General features: G+C 41.2%; 1 protein-coding gene across 5 annotated transcripts in view; it reads right to left on the bottom strand.

Moving 5' to 3' along the window:
* LOC125898003 (galactosylgalactosylxylosylprotein 3-beta-glucuronosyltransferase 1-like) overlaps positions 1–20743 on the bottom strand; it is a 73708-nt gene that overhangs the window by 13666 nt on the left and 39299 nt on the right. For 2 of the 5 annotated variants that reach the window (XM_049591592.1, XM_049591590.1), the window contains exons 2-5: positions 10093–10249; positions 7710–8218; positions 2326–2622; positions 140–245 (exon numbers count right to left, since the gene is read on the bottom strand). In XM_049591592.1, coding sequence (XP_049447549.1) covers positions 159–245; positions 2326–2622; positions 7710–8218; positions 10093–10219 — 1020 coding nt within the window. In that variant the 5' untranslated portion in view covers positions 10220–10249 and the 3' untranslated portion in view covers positions 140–158. Of the gene's footprint in view, positions 1–139; positions 246–2325; positions 2623–7709; positions 8219–10084; positions 10785–20743 lie in introns of those variants that run through there. The other 3 variants (XM_049591593.1, XM_049591591.1, XM_049591595.1) reach the window with 3 other exon arrangements.

Raw genomic sequence — 20743 nt, 5'->3', positions numbered from 1 at the left:
TGGTATGTAAAGATCAGACATCTATTTTAAACAAAGCCCATTATGGTCCACATATGAGTTAAGATGCTCTCCTTTGGTCCCCCAAAAGAATCAATGCATGAAAATGCAGTCATTTACATTTGAAAATATCTGCTATTACCTGTGTCAGATGAAGTATGTCATATCTCCACATTAGAGTCAGTAAATCCCTTCTTGCCCTCATTTACTAGCACAGGCTTCTCTGTCCGTGTGTGCCATACTAATACCTGCAGGTAAGAAGAAAGGAATAGAGATGAGCAGAAATACAACCAATTTTATAAAACAATAGAACAGAAAATGTGTCTCACAGTGCAACACAGTTGTAATATACTACATCACACTTGCTATACAATGTCTACAAGCAGATTATAATAATATATTTTAAATGGACTATAAATGCATAAGTGTTGGCTGTAAGCTGACAGTTTATTGACTTTAAAAAAATCAAACAAAAGACACGCACATGTCACCGTGGAAGGGCAGGTGCTGAGTCGATAGTTGTAGATGAAAAAAGGATGAATGACTCACAACACTGCAGGACTCTTAGAAGAAAATAATTGTTTATTGCCCGTGACGTACGTTTCGAGCTGTCTGCTCTTCGTCAGACAAAAAATACTGTGAGAGGCCATCTTAAGTAAAGCTGATCACATGATGCAATTAGGATCACATGACAAACGGCTGCAGTGATTACATGACACAGATCTGATGTACTGATTACCTTTAATGAAAAAAGAAAAACAGAAAAACAATGCATCCAGACACAAACCAAGGTGTAAACAGGTAAGGAAGTCTGAAGTCAAGTCTGAAGTCACCTAAGTCATGTACAAACATATAAAAGTATAAAACATGTCAAAACACCCATCAAAAAGCGAGTATCACAATACAATATATATCCACGCATATAAAATGTGATTTAAAACGTGGATTTCAGCCAAAAATACAATATACAATAATAATAACAATATACAAAGATATAAAGATCTACATAGAGGGCACACTTTAAAGACAACATAGCCCAAACTATGTATTGGGCCAGAAAAGCCGTCATAAATGGTGGGTGTAATCTCGAGGCGCCTGTACAAGGTGCATAACTCAAAGTACAGGAGAACCTGGTCACTACCAAATGTCAAATCCACCAGGAGGTAACTCGTAGGAGCAAGGGGGGGGGTTGAATGGAGAAAGAGTCAAAGGAAGGGCCGAATATCTATATCCTCATTTAAACCCCTGGAAGAAACAGTGTCCAAAGTGTACATCCAGAAGAGTTCACGTTGCAAGAGGCAACATTATGTTTCTTGAGGTTAACCTCATGAAACATAATGTTGCCTCCCTGAGATACATAGGCATTGAACACGTACAGCTTCCACGGAGGGGTGGCAACATTAATAATCTCCTCTTGCAACGTGAACTTTTCTGGATGTACACTTTGGACACTGTTTCTTCCAGGGGTTTAAATGAGGATATGGATATTCGGCCCTTCCTTTGACTCTTTCTCCATTCAACCCCCCCTTGCTCCTACGAGTTACCTCCTGGTGGATTTGACATTTGGTAGTGACCAGGTTCTCCTGTACTTTGAGTTATGCTCTTTGTACAGGCGCCTCGAGATTACGCCCACCATTTATGACAGCTTTTCTGGCCCAATACATAGTTTGGGCTATGATGTCTTTAAAGTGTGCCCTCTATGTAGATCTTTATATCTTTGTATATTGTTATTATTATTGTATATTGTATTTTTGGCTTGAGTCCACGTTTTGAATCACATTTTTTATGTGTGGATATATATTGTATTGTGATACTCACTTTTTGATGGGTGTTTTGACATGTTTGACATGTTTTATATGTTTATATGTTTGTACATGACTTAGGTGACTTCAGACTTGACTTCAGACTTCCTTACTTGTTTACACCTTGGTTTGTGTCTGGATGCATTGCTTTTCTGTTTTTCTTTTTTCATTAAAGGTAATTAGTACATCAGATCTGTGTCATGTAATCACTGCAGCCGTTTGTCATGTGATCCTAATTGCATCATGTGATCAGTTTTACTTAAGATGGCCTCACACAGTATTTTTTGTCTGACGAAGAGCAGACAGCTCGAAACGTACGTCACGGTGCAATAAATAATTCTTTTCTGCAAAGAGTCCTGCAGTGTGCGAGCCATTCATCCTTTTTTCAGTTTATTGACTTTAGGAACAAATTGTTAGGATAGCTAGGGATCTGAAGAAACATCCACTAGCAGACACGATTGTTGCAGATAATGCCAGTTCACACAACACAACATTTCACAACATGCAGAGAGCCTCCTTTTCTTACCTTGGTGCAGTTAGCAGCTTTAGGCTCCAAATCACTGAGCGTTACTAGCTCCTTTAATAAACTGCTCTCCTGATAACCTCCCTTCACACCACTTAACTTGAAATAAGCCTGAGGTTTAGACAGAATAAGGTGCAGGTTCAATGCAAACCCAGCCATGTCTATGGCAAAGGGTCGGTGTGGGTCAAATACAGTTTTCCAACCGTACACCTTGCCCAAGGTGTTTACTTTAGGGGACTCATATCGTAGGCCACCCACAAAGGCTACGGGCCACACTGACGCTTTTTTGGTGAAACGCATCTGAAACAGAGACAAAGAGACAAGTCACCCATGTGAGAACTTTAAATTCAATCAATCCCAAAATGAAGCTACAGTCAGACACAAAACACATGTAAGATGAGCAGGAGACATTACAAAATGTTTTTAACCCAAGTCATGACATATCACAGCTTTGTCAGTGGACTTTCATATCTACATATTATGTGCTCGGTACCCTCCCTCTGCTGTTTATGTTCTGGGATGCTGCAACCAACACAGGGACGTCAACAAAAACATATGGTTAGATTTACGTAACAAAAGCACCGTGGTTCTCAGAGCAACTGTCTGATATAATTCATGAGCGAGATCTTGCTTGGGCAACTGCAAGAAAATCTAAAAATAATTTAGACTGGCAACATTTTAGGCACCTGAGGAACAAATGTGTCTCTCAAATACGTAAAGCTAAATCAGATTTTTATGTTAAAGAAATGTGTGACAGTACAAACAACCCTTCTAAATTCTGGAAAGTTATTAAATCATTATCTTCAGGCTCCAGGGACACTGTACTGCCAAATGCATTAAAGCTGAATGATGAAATTATTACAGACAAAAAAAGTATGTTAGATTCCTTGAATCAGCACTTTATATCTTCTGGTTTGTTGTTTGAGCATGAAACACAACAAGAGATGTGAGGATTACTCTTTGCCCAAGGAAAATGTACCTTTTGATTTTGATCTTGTTCCTACTACTATAGAGGAGGTTTATGCTGCTCTTATAAGGTTAAACGCCAAGAAATCCTCTGGCCCTGATGGGTTGGATCCTTACTTTTTAAAAATTGCGGCTGAACATATTGCAGAACCTTTGACACATATTTTCAACCTGACTATAGAGACTGGAATAATACCTAATGTATGGAAGACAGCATATGTCACTCCTTTATTAAAAGGTGGCGACCCATCAAATCCCAATAATTATAGGCCGATATCTGTTTTCGCCAAGGTGTTAGAAGGGCTCATAAGTGACAAGTTGAAAGATTTTTTAACAACAAAAAACATTTTAAATGAATTTCAATCTGGTTTTCATAAAAAAACACAGCACTGTCACTGCCACTATGAAAGTGTTAAATGACTTCATAAGTGCTACTGATTCTAAAGAATATTGTGCTGCATTGTTTTTAGATCTGTCAAAGGCTTTTGACACAGATGACCATTCTGTCCTGTCTCAGAGATTGGTGGATATTGGAATGTCTTCAAAAGCTGTCAAATGGTTTGGAAACTATTTGAGTGGGAGAACACAAAATGTTCAGGTTGATGGTGTATCCTCCAATTCCTTGATTATTCAAAATGGCGTCCCCCAAGGGTCCATATTGGGTCCCATTTTTTTACTATTTATATAAATATCTTGTGTCAAAATGTAACTGACGCAAAGTTTCATTTTTATGCGGATGACACCATTTTGTATAGTTCTGCTTCATCATTAGCAAGTGCCATAGAACATCTGCAATCTGCCTTTAATATCGTTCAGAAAAATAAATAATAAATAATAAATAATAATAAATAAATTGAGACTCATACTCAATTCTGACAAAACTAAAATTTTGTGCTTTTCGAAGTCAAAGAATACAGATGATGATGTTTGTCAGATTGTTACGCTATATGACAAAGTGAGTGAACGAGTATCAGTCTACAAATATCTGGGATTTTTCTTAGAAGAAAATTTATCTTTTAAACATCACATTGAGTGTTTTACGAAAAAACTCAGGGTTAAGTTGGGTTTCTATTTCAGAAACAAATGTTGTTTCTCCTTTAGTGCGAGAAAAAGACTTATACAAGCAACATTTCTATCAATACTTGACTATGGTGACATTTTATATACAGTACAGGCCAAAAGTTTGGACACACCTTCTCATTCAATGCGTTTTCTTTATTTTCATGACTATTTACATTGTAGATTCTCACTGAAGGCATCAAAACTATGAATGAACACATGTGGAGTTATGTACTTAACAAAAAAAGGTGAAATAACTGAAAACATGTTTTATATTCTAGTTTCTTCAAAATAACCACCCTTTGCTCTGATTACTGCTTTGCACACTCTTGGCATTCTCTCCATGAGCTTCAAGAGGTAGTCACCTGAAATGGTTTTCCAACAGTCTTGAAGGAGTTCCCAGAGGTGTTTAGCACTTGTTGGCCCCTTTGCCTTCACTCTGCGGTCCAGCTCACCCCAAACCATCTCGATTGGGTTCAGGTCCGGTGACTGTGGAGGCCAGGTCATCTGCCGCAGCACTCCATCACTCTCCTTCTTGGTCAAATAGCCCTTACACAGCCTGGAGGTGTGTTTGGGGTCATTGTCCTGTTGAAAAATAAATGATCGTCCAACTAAACGCAAACCAGATGGGATGGCATGTCGCCGCAGGATGCTGTGGTAGCCATGCTGGTTCAGTGTGCCTTCAATTTTGAATAAATCCCCAACAGTGTCACCAGCAAAACACCCCCACACCATCACACCTCCTCCTCCATGCTTCACAGTGGGAACCAGACATGTGGAATCCATCCGTTCACCTTTTCTGCGTCTCACAAAGACACGGCGGTTGGAACCAAAGATCTCAGATTTGGACTCATCAGACCAAAGCACAGATTTCCACTGGTCTAATGTCCATTCCTTGTGTTTCTTGGCCCAAACAAATCTCTTCTGCTTGTTGCCTCTCCTTAGCAGTGGTTTCCTAGCAGCTATTTGACCATGAAGGCCTGATTCGCGCAGTCTCCTCTTAACAGTTGTTCTAGAGATGGGTCTGCTGCTAGAACTCTGTGTGGCATTCATCTGGTCTCTGATCTGAGCTGCTGTTAACTTGCGATTTCTGAGGCTGGTGACTTGGATGAACTTATCCTCAGAAGCAGAGGTGACTCTTGGTCTTCCTTTCCTGGGTCGGTCCTCATGTGTGCCAGTTTCGTTGTAGCGCTTGATGGTTTTTGCGACTCCACTTGGGGACACATTTAAAGTTTTTGCAATTTTCCGGACTGACTGACCTTCATTTCTTAAAGTAATGATGGCCACTCGTTTTTCTTTAGTTAGCTGATTGGTTCTTGCCATAATATGAATTTTAACAGTTGTCCAATAGGGCTGTCGGCTGTGTATTAACCTGACTTCTGCACAACACAACTGATGGTCCCAACCCCATTGATAAAGCAAGAAATTCCACTAATTAACCCTGATAAGGCACACCTGTGAAGTGGAAACCATTTCAGGTGACTACCTCTTGAAGCTCATGGAGAGAATGCCAAGAGTGTGCAAAGCAGTAATCAGAGCAAAGGGTGGTTATTTTGAAGAAACTAGAATATAAAACATGTTTTCAGTTATTTCACCTTTTTTTGTTAAGTACATAACTCCACATGTGTTCATTCATAGTTTTGATGCCTTCAGTGAGAATCTACAATGTAAATAGTCATGAAAAGAAAGAAAACGCATTGAATGAGAAGGTGTGTCCAAACTTTTGGCCTGTACTGTATGCATGCAAACTTATCTTCTCTGAAAATGCTGGATTCAGTGTATCATGCAGCATTAAGGTTTGTAACTGATTCTGGTTTTCGTACTCATCACTGCAGCTTGTATGAGAGTGTTGGTTGGCCTTCTTTGCACAATCGTAGATTGGAACATTGGTACATTTTTCTTTATAAGGCCATATTGTGTGATTTGCCTTCTTATTTATGTTCTCTCTTGATTCCTAAAGTCACCAGGAGCTGTAATCTTTGGTCAGATGGACAAATTATGTATGTCGTTCCTCGAACACGAACTGTGTTTGGTGAAAGTGCCTTTAAAGTATTGGCACCCTCGTCCTGGTGTGAGTTACAGAGACATTTTAAAATTGATTACCTGCCAAGTATGGAACATTTTAAAAGTAGGATTAAGGACTATTTGAGTACTAAATGCACATGTCCTGTTACTGAGCGCTGCTGGTGATTACTGTCTTGAAGTGAATTGCCAACTGTTTTGTAACTGTTTGTTTCATGTTGTCTGTTTTAACCTATTGTGTTTTTTTAGTGCAACTATTATGCTGCTGTCTTGGCCAGGACTCCCTTGCAAAAGAGATTCTGAATCTCAATGGGACTATTTCCTGGTAAAATAAAGGTTAAAATAAAAAAATAAAAATAAAAAAAAAATTAAAAAAGCACATGATAAGGTTTAGGCAACAAAAGCATGTGGTTAGGGTTGGACAACAAAAGCATGTGGTAAGGTTAGGGCAACAAAGGCACATGGTAAGGTTTAGGTAACAAAAGGACGTGGTTAGGTTTAGACAACAATAGCATGTGGTCAGGTCAGGGCAACTACAGCACATGGTTAGGTTTAGGTAACAAAAGTACACGATTAGGTTTGGGCAACAAAAGCACATGATTAGGTACAAAAGTACCTGGTTAGGTTTAGAAAAAAACATGGCTTGGCTCTACATTTTTATGGAATGCGAACATCTGCCTCCTGGGCGAAAGTCTGGGATTTGCTGGACCCATCCACCACCCCTCCCACCCATCCTACTGGGACTTTCCAGCTCCTTATATTACATTGTTACCAGCAGCATTTCACACTGATTCTGTCATGTCGTATGTATGATACCTATTATGTGGTCACGACAGGTGGCCTCTGACTACCGTATGAACTGACACCGCCCATCTGCATATCATACTACTCCAGCAGGCTGACCAGCAGTGTGTTATGAAACCATGAAAGGTTCAATCCAGCTGCAGTACAAAGGGACACCACCTAGCAGCGTGCCATACCGCCACAAAAGAAGGCTTGCGGCGCTGGTGTCTGACGCTAAAATCACTGACAAAATGGTGGTATTTGACAACTTCGGAATGAGAATGGGCTGGACATTGCACACTTTTTTTTTAAGATATTTTTTGGGCATTTTAACCTTTAATTGATAGGACAGCTTAAGCGTGAAGGGGGAGAGAGAGAGAGGGAAGGACATGCAGCAAAGGGCCACAGGCTGGAGTCGAACCTGGGCCGCTGTGGCAACAGCCTTGTACATGGGGCACCTGCTCTACCACTAAGCCACCGACGCCCCGGACATTGCACTCTTAAAGAGAAATTCAGCTCTACATCCTGTTTTTTTTCGTTGCAATATAAATGTTTACCTCCTCAAACAGCTCTAGACTGTATGTGTTGTCATCGTCTGCAAAGTAGACAATCCCGGGCTGGCTTCTGTTTACACTAAATTTATCCCGGAGCCACCGCAGGGCTAGGTTCCTCTGTAGGGTACCCCGAGGTATTCGGGGGTCCCTAGTGTCCCCACGTACTTTATAGTTCCGGGGCGTCTCTACATTAAGGTGGGTGTAGTTGAGTCCTGTTTCCAGGAGGAGACGGCTGACCATAGTGCTCCTCCTCTGGGAGTCCTCCACCAGGATCCAGTGCAGGTTGGGTACGTGCAGCAAGGTGTTGGATAGACGTGTCAGCTCTGCCTTCTGTACTGGACGGCTGTAGGTGGGAGTGATGATGTGGATGGTAGGTAGGATGTCAGACCAGGGCAGAGGCCTGCTGTAGACATACTTAGTGCGGACCACCTCCGTGATGTCCCGGTGAAGTGGGCAGTACTCCTTGAGAGCAAAAGTATTCCTGGAGTTGGAACAACCATCACGTCTGTCATCTAGCCAGGGGAAATGATTACAGTGAGCCTCTGTGTGCTGTCAAATACTGATGAAACCTTGTGCTACATGAAGTGATTGTATATTCAGATTTGTGTTTCTTATTGACAGTTTGTTGTCTTACAAGAAACTCTATTTAATCTGTAGACAATTTGGTGCTAAACACATCATATAGTAAACAGAACCATGCATTACACCCTGGCTTCAAGGCATTATTATTATTATTATTATTATTATTATTATTAATAATAATAATAATAATAATAATAACAAGACTCCTTTACAAGTCCTTTACAAAAAACTGTCTGCAACATGTATCTGTAAATCATAAAGTCAAACAATGTAGTAATATACTATAATAATCAGACAAAATAACTAGACAAAAATCATAATTATAACAATTCGGTATTAAATTATCATCATAAAGTCATCATCAGTGCAAGTCTTGATATGTGTGTGTGTGTGTGTGTGTGTGTGTGTGTGTGTGTGTGTGTGTGTGTGTCACACCATTAAATCAGACTGAATATGCCACCTTGAAAAGGTGTGTTTTCGGACTGGATTTTAAAGTGGATACGATGTCAATATTGCAAATGTCACAGGGGAGAGAGTTCCAAAGGCGGGGAAAAGAATGGCTGAAGGCTCTCGAACCCATTGTAGTCAAGCCAGCAGATGGTGATGTGAGTTTAATTGCAGAAGCAGATCTAAGAGTACAGGATGGTGTGGGGGGAAGGACGGACTTTGGAGTTGTCAGTGGTCAGGGGGAAACTATGCAGTTTACACAAAGTAGATGTAGTACCTACAAAGAGAACCCCAGTTTTATTACTGTTAAGTTTGACGAAGTTATACAAGAGTCAACATTTAATATCCAATAAGCATTCAGAAAGGGAATTGGGTGGAAGAGTGGAATTAGGCTTGGTGCATAGATAGAGCTGGGTGTCATTTGCATAGCAGTGGAATTAAGCGCCAAATTTTCTGAAGATATGGCCAAGTTAAAGTCTAAGTTTATTTACTTTATTAATCCCCATGAGGGGAAATTCAATGTTTTCACTCTTGCTTGTCAATTACACACAGGTCTGAAAGAGACACACATGCACAAACAGGACCTATACATGCACAAAGTGGAGAGATGTCAGAGTAAGGGGGCTGCCCTTGGTGAGGCGCCCTTAGCGGTTGGGGTGGTTAGGTGCCTTGCTCAAGGGCACCTCAGCAGTGCCCAGGAGGTGAACTGGCACCTCTCCAGCCACCAGTCCACGCTCCATATTTTGTTCCGGATGGGGACTCGAACAGGCGACCCTCCGGTTCCAGTCCTATGGACTGAGCTACTGCCACCCCAAGAGGTAGAAGTTAGATAATTAATAAAAGGGGACCTAAGACAGAGCCCTGAAGAATAGCACTAGTAACTGGAAAAAAGCTGGATCTGAAATTACAAAGTTGAACAACATGAGTGTGGCCAGAAAGATATGATTTAAAGCAGGTAGGAGCAGTGCCAGTAATACCAATGGTAGCTTGTCACTCTAGATGGATATTATGTAAAATGGTATTGAAGGCGGCACTCAGATCAAGAAGCATCACAATGGTTACAAGCCCAGAGTCAGCTGCCATTAAGAGATCATTAGTGATTTTTACCAAGGCTGTCTCTATAATGTAAAAGGAACGAAAACTGGACCGAAATCGTTTAAATACATTGTTGTGTCTAAGATGAGTGTGGACCTGTGCTGAAACATCATATCAAAATGTTACATTTTTTACTTAGTTTTAGACTGCACTGACACTGATTCATACTGTAAGTAACACAGCACTGTTGTTGCATAATGTTATGATATTATTAAATAATAAATATTGATGGAAAAAATGTTTTAAGATCTTACCCATTTACCTCTTCTAGCCTTACCCTTTCGAGTAGCAAGCAGAGGAGTGATGGTGCTCTGGCGCCAAACAGTGATGAGCAGCGTCCAAGGCAACACAATCAATACAATAGTGACAATGTCTCGTCTCTTCGGCATCTCCAGGGTAAGTCTGAGTCATGTTACTACCTGCAAGGCACATAACATGTAAAATGTGAAATGACCATCTTTAGATCTAATTGAAGGGAATGAGCTGACAACAGAAGTTCCTTTTGAAAAGAGTTGTTAGAGTCTGTAATTATTCTATTGTGCATCTTTTAATATTCAATAATGTTTTTTTACTTGAATTTTTCACATTTTATTTTTTCCTCTAAATGTATTAAATTCATTCATTCATTCATCTTCTAACCGCTTCATCCTCTTGAGGGTCGCGGGGGGGCTGGAGCCTATCCCAGCTGACAACGGGCGAGAGGCAGGGTACACCCTGGACAGGTCACCAGACTATCGCAGGGCTGACACATAGAGACAAACAACCATTCACGCTCACATTCACACCTACGGACAATTTAGAGTTACCAATTAACCTAGTCCCCAATCTGCATGTCTTTGGACTGTGGGAGGAAGCAGGAGTGCCCGGAGAGAACCCACGCTGACACGGGGAGAACATGCAAACTCTGCATAGAAGGGCTCCCACGCCCGGGATCGAACCGGCAACCCTCTTGCTGTGAGGCGAGAGTGCTAACCACCACACCACTGTGCCGCCCTGTATTAAATTCAATATATTTATTTCATATTTATATGATTATAAGAATTTATTTAGGCCTGAGCAACGACGAAGTCGTCCGTGAGGACCCTATTGTAATCGTGCTGTTTATTATTATTATTATTATTATTATTATTTATTATTAGGGTCCGAGCGATGACGAAGTCGTCTGTGAGGACCCTATTGTAATTGCGCTGTTTATTATCATTATTATTAGGGCCCAAGCACCGACCGAAGGCCGGCGAAGGCCCTATTGAAACTGCTCTGTTTATTATTATTATTAGGGCCCGAGCACCTAGCGGTGCGAGAACCCTATTGAAATGAAAGGATTTTTTATTATTATTCTTCCTCCAAATGAATTGCCTTTTTGGGAGGCTTAACATACCCGAAAACTCATGAAACTTTGCACACATCTCAGAACTGGTGAAAAATTTGATATTTTAAGGGTCTCGTGCGCGGGTTCCAAAAAATGGCTCAGTAGCGCCCCCTACAAAAGTTTGAGGAAACAGCCCCTGAAGCTAGTTTAACCTACATGTATGAAACTCGGCAGGCTTATGTAACACTCAGAGACGTACAAAAAAGCCTCTTGGAGGCATGTTCTAAACCCAACAGGAAGTCGGCCATTTTGAATTTACTGTGCAATTTTGGTGCATTTTTGGCCATTTCCAGGGGTCATAAATGAACGAACTAGTCCTAGAGATTTCATCCGATCGACTTCAAACCAGGGTCTGTCCCATCCCAAGACCTTGAAAAGTTATCAAAAGCTTGAGTTTTCGTCAATGCGTGTGACCGCGGGATGGCGTCAAAGTTAGGGGTCTCGCCACTAAACAAGAAGTAGTTTATAACTCCAGCATACATGGTCCAATCTTGCCCAAACTTCACAGGATTGATGACAGTCCCACCCTGAACACATCTACATGTCAGTAATTAGAGATAAACATAGCGCCCCCTACTGGCAACGGGAAATGTCATGTTTTGAACTTTAATGTACATCTCTTCACTCCACGTGGGAACATCTTGCCAAAACTTCACACATATGATGACAGTCCAGCCCTGAACACATCTACAGAGGAATTTTGAATCACCGCCATAGCGCCACCTTCTGGCAACAGAAAGCTACTTTATACATTCTTTGATGTCCCTCTTCTAGCAGGTTAATCAGACCCACCTCAGACTTGCTGGTCTAAGTCCTTAGACCTTGATGATACTTAGAAATGAAGCTTTTGAGTTTTCACCAATGCTGTACAAAAAAGCCTCTTGCCATGCTCCAAACCCAGCAGGAAGTCCGCCATTTTGAATTTACTTGTGCCACTTTTGTGCATTTTTGCCCATTTCCAGGGCTTGTAAATGAACGAACTTGTCCTACAGATTTAATCAGATTGGCACCAAACTTGGTGTATGTAAGCGTGACTATGTTGTGACCAAAAGTTTTTACAGGATTTGCCCAATGTTAAATGGCACGCCTGTTGCCAAGCATTGAATCTTGAGGACTCGCCATGAAAAAAAAAATTCCTGTAGCGTTGGCATAAATGGTCCGATATCCACCAAACTTCACATGACTCATATTAGTCCCGCCCTGAACACATTTTCATTACCGTATTTCCTGATACTCATCGCGCCACCTAGTGGCGAATGGAAGTACTTCTTATCAGACATTTATCTTTCGATTTATCTGAAAGTTACATGCTGTGGTGTATATTTCATGTACAAAAACATGATGTATAATCAGTGCTCTCTCCAACTCCCTCAAGTGGAAAGAGGAAGTGATACAAAATGTGAAATATGTCAGCACTGTATCAAGGATATGCCAAGTCACTCCTGCATGCGATGTCTAACCTTGAGAGAAATGAACTGACGTGTCAGAAGGCGTCCTGCCAGCCCCCCCGATTTGCATGAAGGTGCGAGGGCCCGTTCATCGCTGCTTGCAGCTTTAATTAGTGCCCGAGCAATGACAAAGTCGTCTGAAGACGCTATTGAAAGCATACTGTTTATTAATAGGGCCCGAGCGACGACGAAGTCATCCGCGGACGATCCCTATTGAAATTGTGCTGTTTATTATTATTATTATTATTATTAGGGCCCGAGCGACGACGAAGTCGTCCGCGGAGGACCCTACTGAAATCGTGCTGTTTATTATTATTATTATTATTATTATTATTATTATTATTAGAATCATTCCGACATTTGGTGTCCCAGTTTCGCCCCTTTCCCAAATTTGAAAATGCTTCTAACTTTCCACATTTGTCCGGCCACATCCGAAATTCAATATTTTTGGGCAGTTGCACATGGTCGGCGCGAAATGCCGAAATAGCGCTCCCTACAAATTTTCAAAATACCCTCCCCATAGTTTGTCGTAAGCAAACAAAATTTGGTACACACATGTATCATAACCAGACGCAAAAAAAAGTCTCTTGACGTCATGGTAAAATCCCAACAGGAAGTCGGCCTTTTTGTTTTGAATTTTTTCGTTACGGCGATTTCTACAACTTACATTTGAATGAGCTTGTCCTAGGAATTTCGTCCGATCGACTTCAAATTGGCAACAGATCATCCAGAGACCATGCTGATCAAAAGTTGTGCTCTGCATGTCTGTAGGTCAAAGAGCGTGGCTGCTAGGGCGTGACAAATTTTGGTGACGTTTCAGTTTCTCGCCATCAAATTTCGAATGGCTCTCACGCCCACAGACTTGATCGTAGCAGCTTCAAACTTGCTGGACATGATGATGGCTCCGCCCTAAATTCCCCAATATGTTAAAATCCCACCTTACTCATAGTGCCCCCCCGGTGGAAACAGGAAGTGACCAGTTTTTACTTCAAAATGTACTAATGCCACAAACTCTGCTCTTACATCTGATAGGGGCAAGCTCTTACATCTGATAGGGGCATTGCCCATGGGGGGGACAAAATGCCTCTATAGCGCCCCCTTGAAATTTTCACAAAACCCTCCCCATAGGGGTTTTTTTGGAGTTGGAACATGAAAATTGGTACATATGTGTATGTTGTCCAGGCGCACATCTGGCACCAATGGTCTACTCCAAACAGGAAGTCGGCCATTTTGATTTTGACTTGTCATTTTCATGTGATTTCCACATGTTGTATTTTAATGAACTAGTCCTAGGGATTTCATCTAATCGACTTCAAATTTTTTACATCTAATGGCGTCAAAAGTTGTGCTCTGCATGTCTGTAGGTCAAAGGGCGTGGCTGCAATGGCACTGCCATTTTTGATCCATCTCCATGCATATTTAAGCAGCTCTCTCTCCCACACAATTCATCCAAACTGCTTCAAAATTTCTGTACATGATAAGAGCCCCGTCCTCAACACCTCCATATGCTCGTAGGCAATCTTGCTCATGCCGCCCCCTTGTGGAAACAGGAAATGTCCTATTATACATTGACATTGTCGGATTTGCTCGAAACTTCACATGTGTGATGAGGGTCCGCCCCTGGACATACCTGCACACATTTAGTTACACTCCCAGTGCCCCTGGTGGAGGAACAAAACATTGCGTTTTTTCGCTCCTGCCAGTTTTTTTCTCCTTTCTCCCTTCGCGCCACAGCCCCCGTGTGCCTCAGGCCCCCACGGTTGCATGGGGGAGCGATGACCTGATCACAGCTGCTTGCAGCTTTAATTAGGGCCTGAGCAGGTCACAGACCTGCAAGGTCCCTATTGTTTTTCTCCTGATTATTTGTATATATATATATATATATATATATATATATATATTTTTTTTTTTTTTTTTTTTTTTTCCCGCCAAAATGATCGCATTTTTCACTGCCTGAACATACCCCAAAACTTATGAAACTTGGAATATAAGTCACACCTGGCAAAAAATTTTACAAATTTTTTTCGCAAATTTGCAAAATGTCGCAAACCTACTTTTTCGAACTTCTCCAAGGCAATTGCACCGATTGGCATGAAACTTTGCACACAGCATCTGTGGACCCTCCTGACAAAAAGTTATTAAAAGAATTTCGATAGTCCAAACAATGCTCAAGTTATTAAATAGGAACTTGCAGATTTCGTTCTAAAAAGGAAGTGCTGCATATCTCCACATTGGTGTATCCGAATGACATGAAACTCAGGCTACCACTTCCCCATGAGCCCCTGAGGCTCTGTGCAAAATTTCAGGTGAGGTGGCGCTCTTTAAATTGAAGTATTTTATATCTCAACATCAGTTGGGCGGATTTACACGAAACTTGGTATAATTATTGTCAATGCCCTCCTGAGGATATCTGACGAAGGACTTACTGATCTGCCACTAGGTGGCGCTCTGGTGGCCGTCTAATTTAATATTTGGCACTGTGCCAACACCATAACACTCATGGAAATAAAATTGATACGGGTGGCATAGACTGGCCCCGCTAACTCACAGACCAAAAATGACCAGCAGGTGGTGCTATTTTCAATGCAAAAGCGTTTTTGGCCCACATCTCCCATATAACATGTCACATGTTTTGAAACTTTATATCTCAGTGTTCCCTGAATTCAGCTGAATTGTGTGATGTAAAGCACGCCCACTTTTGCATTAAATTTCCATTTGCAAAATTGCGAACAATGAGAAACCTACTTTTTCGAACTCCTCCTAGGAGATTTGACTGATTTGCACCAAACTTTGTATGAAGCATCTGTGGACCCTCCTGACAAAAAGTTATTAAAAGAATTTTGTTTGTCCAAAAAACGCCCAAAATATAAAACAACAAATTCCTGCACATTGTTTTCTAAACAGACAGTCTTTCATATCTTGACCAAATACAGTTGGATTACCACAACACTTTTGCTAATTGTGTTCCATGGCCCGATGAGGGTTTGTGCAAAATTCGGTGCAAGTCGGCCAATAGGTGGCGCTCTGGTGAAAATCTTCAAATCCTCTTCAGAACTCATCAACTTTCAACCTCTTCTTGTCCCTCATACTTTGAGCTAGAGACACCATGTCAACTTTCTTGTCAGAAGACCTTGAACGCATTAACTGTACATAATCTATCTATCTTTATCTTTATTTCGGCCATGACCAATATTCTTTTGTTTATCAACACTGGTAGATAACTACAGTATCTTGCCACCAGGTGATCTGTGGCTGCTCCTGACGCTACCGTCATAAAAACAAGAGACCGCACGTGAGCAGTTGCACACTCTCAGCTGATTGTAAAGATGGCGACAAGACACAACTTCGGTGTTCATTTAAAGCTAGACGTTTTGAAATATTCCGAACAAATGTCAGGGGAATACGCCGCGGGGCATGTGACGCCTGGTATGCACAGGACGGCAACAACACCTTCACAAAAGGAGGGAATGTGAGAGCAACTGACAAACGCAAGATAACGGCTTACTGTCTCCAGGTCCAGTAATTTCCTCTTTTAAACTGACAATGTTCGGTTTTCCGTGTGTTTGTGTGTGTGTGTGTGTTAGAGTGCGGTGTGTGTGTGTTACAGCCGCATATTTCTGTTCGAACCCGAACCGAGCCCGACATTATTTATAACCAAAGCACTGAGTTTGTGCCACACAGTTGTTACGGCTGAATTATTAATAACTGGTTGTGTGTTGATGTTCACCACGCTATCCCGACGTGCTTTAGGTAACTTATAATTTGTGGTTTAGTAGCCTTATAAGTGTTCAGCCTCTAATATGTGTCTAATGTGTATAGCGCATCTCACTTAGCACTGGGCTAACTCCCGGGAGCATTCTCGGTGGTCGATGTTAGCCGAGATATGCCGGTGGTTGAACACTCGCTGAGCTAATGTGGACTAATGTTTGACTCCGTGGTCTGTTGTAGAGCATTGTGTTGTGTTTGGTGCACGTGCAGGTGTACGGGGGTTGCCGTGTGTTTGTATATCCGTTATTGTTCAATAAACATGCGTTTTATCTCGGGATGTCTTGAAATTTTCTTCACCCCTTCTTTGTCCTGCAATGAATGAGTGCACCGGCTTTCTACTGCGCCACAGCGCCACTTTAGCGGTTGGGAGGTGTATTGCACATTGGTAGTAAGTGTGAAATCTGTGACTATGCGGTTAGTACATTACATGTTTGATTTGAACGTTTATGGAGACGTGAATCGGTCGAGACCGGGAACCCCCAAACGAAAAACGGGGTTCGTTTTCAAGAAGTTCATGCAATGAACGTATTAGTCCAAGGCTAGTGCAGTATGTAAACACAGGCCGTGTCTTCACATGTCCACGCTGCCATCTCGAGACTGCTTTGCGCATGCTCCCAGAGCGCTGGGCTTTCTGGGAGATGTAGTCAATGTGGTTGCTTTGGGTCTTCTGTGTTGTGTTTGACATTGTTAAATATGTAAATAATGTGTAGGTAGATTCATGTTATATGTATGGCAACAGTCTTGTTTAGAATGATAGCTGATGGAGAAAATATTAAACAGCTTAAAGACTTATGTTCTATTTATTGTGTGGCAAGTGGAAACAGCTGGCATATGACGCCTGCTTAGGGTGTGTATCCATCTTTACCTATGGAAGCCCATTTTCGCCAGTAATGGAAAAAAAGAAATTGCTATTGCTAATCAAAATTGTGAGATAAAAAGTCATTATTACGAATGTAGCCTAGTTTTAAAATTAATTTGTGGCATGTTGTCTTATAAGGTGTGTGGCATCACGGTGGCTGCAGATGGGACAGAGGCTGAGATGATTCGCTGTTTCAAGGCAGGACAACTAGTACACTGTGGTGTCGTCAATAGTAAATATTGGTGATTTGTAATACTATATAGAAAATATTCATTTTTACTGTGAAGACAGGTTTACATAAATATTTCTGCTGTTTAAATTAAAAAAAATACAGTATTTGTATTTTCAAATTTGGCTGTGATTTTTAAAAAAAAAAATTTTTAATTGAAAGCCTCCTTCAAATAGTAGCCTGCCCCTATTTGTAGCCTGGTCCCAAACTATTATTTTGTTAATAGTAGCCCCGGCTACTATTTGAGGAAATCTGTATGTATGTAACATACAGTCACTGGACACTTTGTGTACACTTGTGTAATCTAATGCAATCCAGTAAAACAACTATACCATGATTTTTTCCCTGAAACTTATAAATTTTCGGTTATTGTTGACATTGTCTAGAAAGTGGTGACTCTACTTTGTTTATTATTGAGGTCATAGTGAATGGTGGTGGTGTACTGAGGTGGCCTCCTAATTTTGTCTAATTGAGGAGGACAAAATATTAGGAACACTTTTAAATATATTGCACTCCAGTACACCAACACCACCCACTACGACCTCAATAATAAAGTAAAATAATCACCTTTCTGACAAAAGCTGAAAAAGTAAAGGCCTTGTAAACGTCGAATGTGTGGCAGAGCTGTGGTATTGACTTGTATTAGATTGCACAAGTGTACCTAATAAAGTGGCCAGTAAGCCCCACATTTACACCACCAATCCATGCGTGCTCTGGGTCTCCCCGCAGCCCCTGGTTGCTCAACAGCCTCAGCCCCTGAGACCATGCTGATGAAAAGTTATTAAAAGCTTTTCTCTATGTCAAGGGGTGTGGCTACTATGACGTTGCCCTTGCCACCAAATATGTTTGGCTTTTTGATGGCTTCAGCGACATCATATTCACATGAAATTGATAAACAGGTCAAAAATGGTGAGCTCAAACATCTGATAGGGGCGTCGCCCATTGGGGGGAAAAAATGCCTCTATAGCGCCCCCTTGAAATTTTCAACATACCCTTCCCATAGGGGTTTTTTTGGAGTAGGAAGATGAAACGTCACACCATGTCAGGGTTAACTTACTCTGAGTTTTGACAAAACCGCTTCAGTAATGCGTGCTGCTGCTTTTAAAAAATCATGAAATGAACCCCTAAAGTGCCAAAATGGACTCTCTAGCACCACCTAGGCACACAAAAATGGCCGCTACGGCCTGTAGGAACGTCGTAGAAACATGAAACCAAAACTGCCGTGTTCGTCTCATGAAGACCTAAAAATCTCGCGCTGACACCCCTGACCTAAATCCAACAGGAAGTGAGCTATTTGTCCTTTCAAAGTAAGATTTTGCCTTAAAACTGCCTTTCCTAAAAAATCTTCTTGTCATACACCGTTTATCCTATCGGCTTCAAACTTGCACAGATGACAGATCAACTCCTTCTAATCAGATCATATTTATAACTTTTTCATTACTCGATTAGTTTGGATTTTGTGGCCTCCTAAATGTGAGATGGCCACAATTTTCACTGTACAGACACAATTTCTACCACAAAACGTAGGAAAATTTGTCCTGCTCACAGATATGTTGACATGGAATCTCTCACATGTACATGTTTTTGCTGAGTGGCTCCAAAGCGAAGAGAGCGCCGATTTTTTTCTCATTCACTTCCATGTAAACTCAGAGGAGAAATTTCTGGAAACAGCTTAGGTGCAACACATTTTAAACTCGCTCCTCTGACCACATTTTTGACTGTAGAAATATAAAACAAGACATGTGCGTTCACGAGAAGTGGCTGTCTCTCACAATCACTTTATTTTCTTGATTGGACCAACGGTTTGGGTATGGGAAGGACTTGTTTGAGGAGTTCAAACCCATATTAAAAAGCCTTTGCTGATCTGCTCTCATGAGCTCTGTGTGTGCCCCTCAGGTGCAGGCAAGTCATTAATCGCCATGACAACGGCTGCACACACAGACACAGCCACACGGCTCTCTCTGTCTGTGTGTCTCACAATCTTTAAAGGACAGATTACAGCAGCAGAAACTTCATTTGAAACATCAAATACATTATTAAAGCTGCAAGCAGCGTTTGGCGGGACCTCGCCCGTTTCGGCCTCCAGCGAATTATTTGGAAATATCACACATATTGCCACAAACATCAGAAAATCCTTACAGAGCTGAACGTTTTGATGTTTGAATGCTTTCTGTAGCTGTAGGTATGTAGAAGTGATGTCACAATATGCAAATTAGATGAATCAATTTATTCCCAGCAGAGTCCTCTTCCTTTATTTTGAGGAACAGACAACAAAAACAGCACAAAACAAAAGAAACCTACTGCGTAAATATGTTGATTTACTGATATGTATGAAATCCAATATGGCCACTGCCTAGTGACGTAACAATATGCAAATTAGATGAGTTAATTTACTCCCAGGACAAACTTTGGGTCATGATGAATAGTTTTCTCATTTACAGTATGCCTTTATCTCTCACCACTTTCAAGCCACAGCCTTTTGAAATGTTGAAATGAAAATGGAATATTTGCCTCAACAAACTCTGGCACCTAAAGGGTTACAATGGAGATTATGCCCCTGTCATGTCTGCATAGGGCTCGGTCCCTAACAATAATAAATGCAGCAAAAACAATAGTGTCCTGCTCTGCAAGACTAAACGCAGCAAAAACAATAGGGGGGGTCCTCGCTTTCGGCGAGTTCTCTGCCTTCGGACTCGGCCCCTAATAAATGCAGCAAAAATTTAGTAGCACACCTGCGTGGACAGTTAGTTAACATGTTTATTGTGAAATTCACTGGATATTGATCAGAATTTCATTTACATATTGTTGAACAGCAATTAATCAGGTTCATTAAAATTTAAACATTAACAGTGTTGAATGTTTCCAATGCTGATCTTGTTCTTAAACTTGAGACACAAACTGTGGCCACTCCTTATAGTTAGGCCGCCTGTAACGTTTAGATGAGGAAAGCCAATGGATTGCAGAATTTGTTGGGTCGAATGTTAACAATGGACCTTCCTCAGTGCTGATCTGCATGAGATCTTCTGTGGTTGAGACATGAAGACTGCTCCGGACAGAATTTTTAATTCTATTCTGGGCGGAGAAACCTCTCTCACACTGGGCAGAGGAGATTGGAAGCAGCAGCATGATTGCAACCAAGTGCAGGATGTTCTGTAAAACAGCAACTATATGTAATTTCTGTTTGAAAATATCAAACTAATTCTAGAGATATTATTATTGACATACCTCATGTTTGTATGG

The sequence above is a fragment of the Epinephelus fuscoguttatus genome, linkage group LG12 (assembly GCF_011397635.1).
Source record: "Epinephelus fuscoguttatus linkage group LG12, E.fuscoguttatus.final_Chr_v1".
NCBI lineage: Eukaryota > Metazoa > Chordata > Actinopteri > Perciformes > Serranidae > Epinephelus > Epinephelus fuscoguttatus.
Note: the sequence above shows the minus strand (reverse complement) of the source record. Positions and strands in the feature narration are given on the sequence as shown.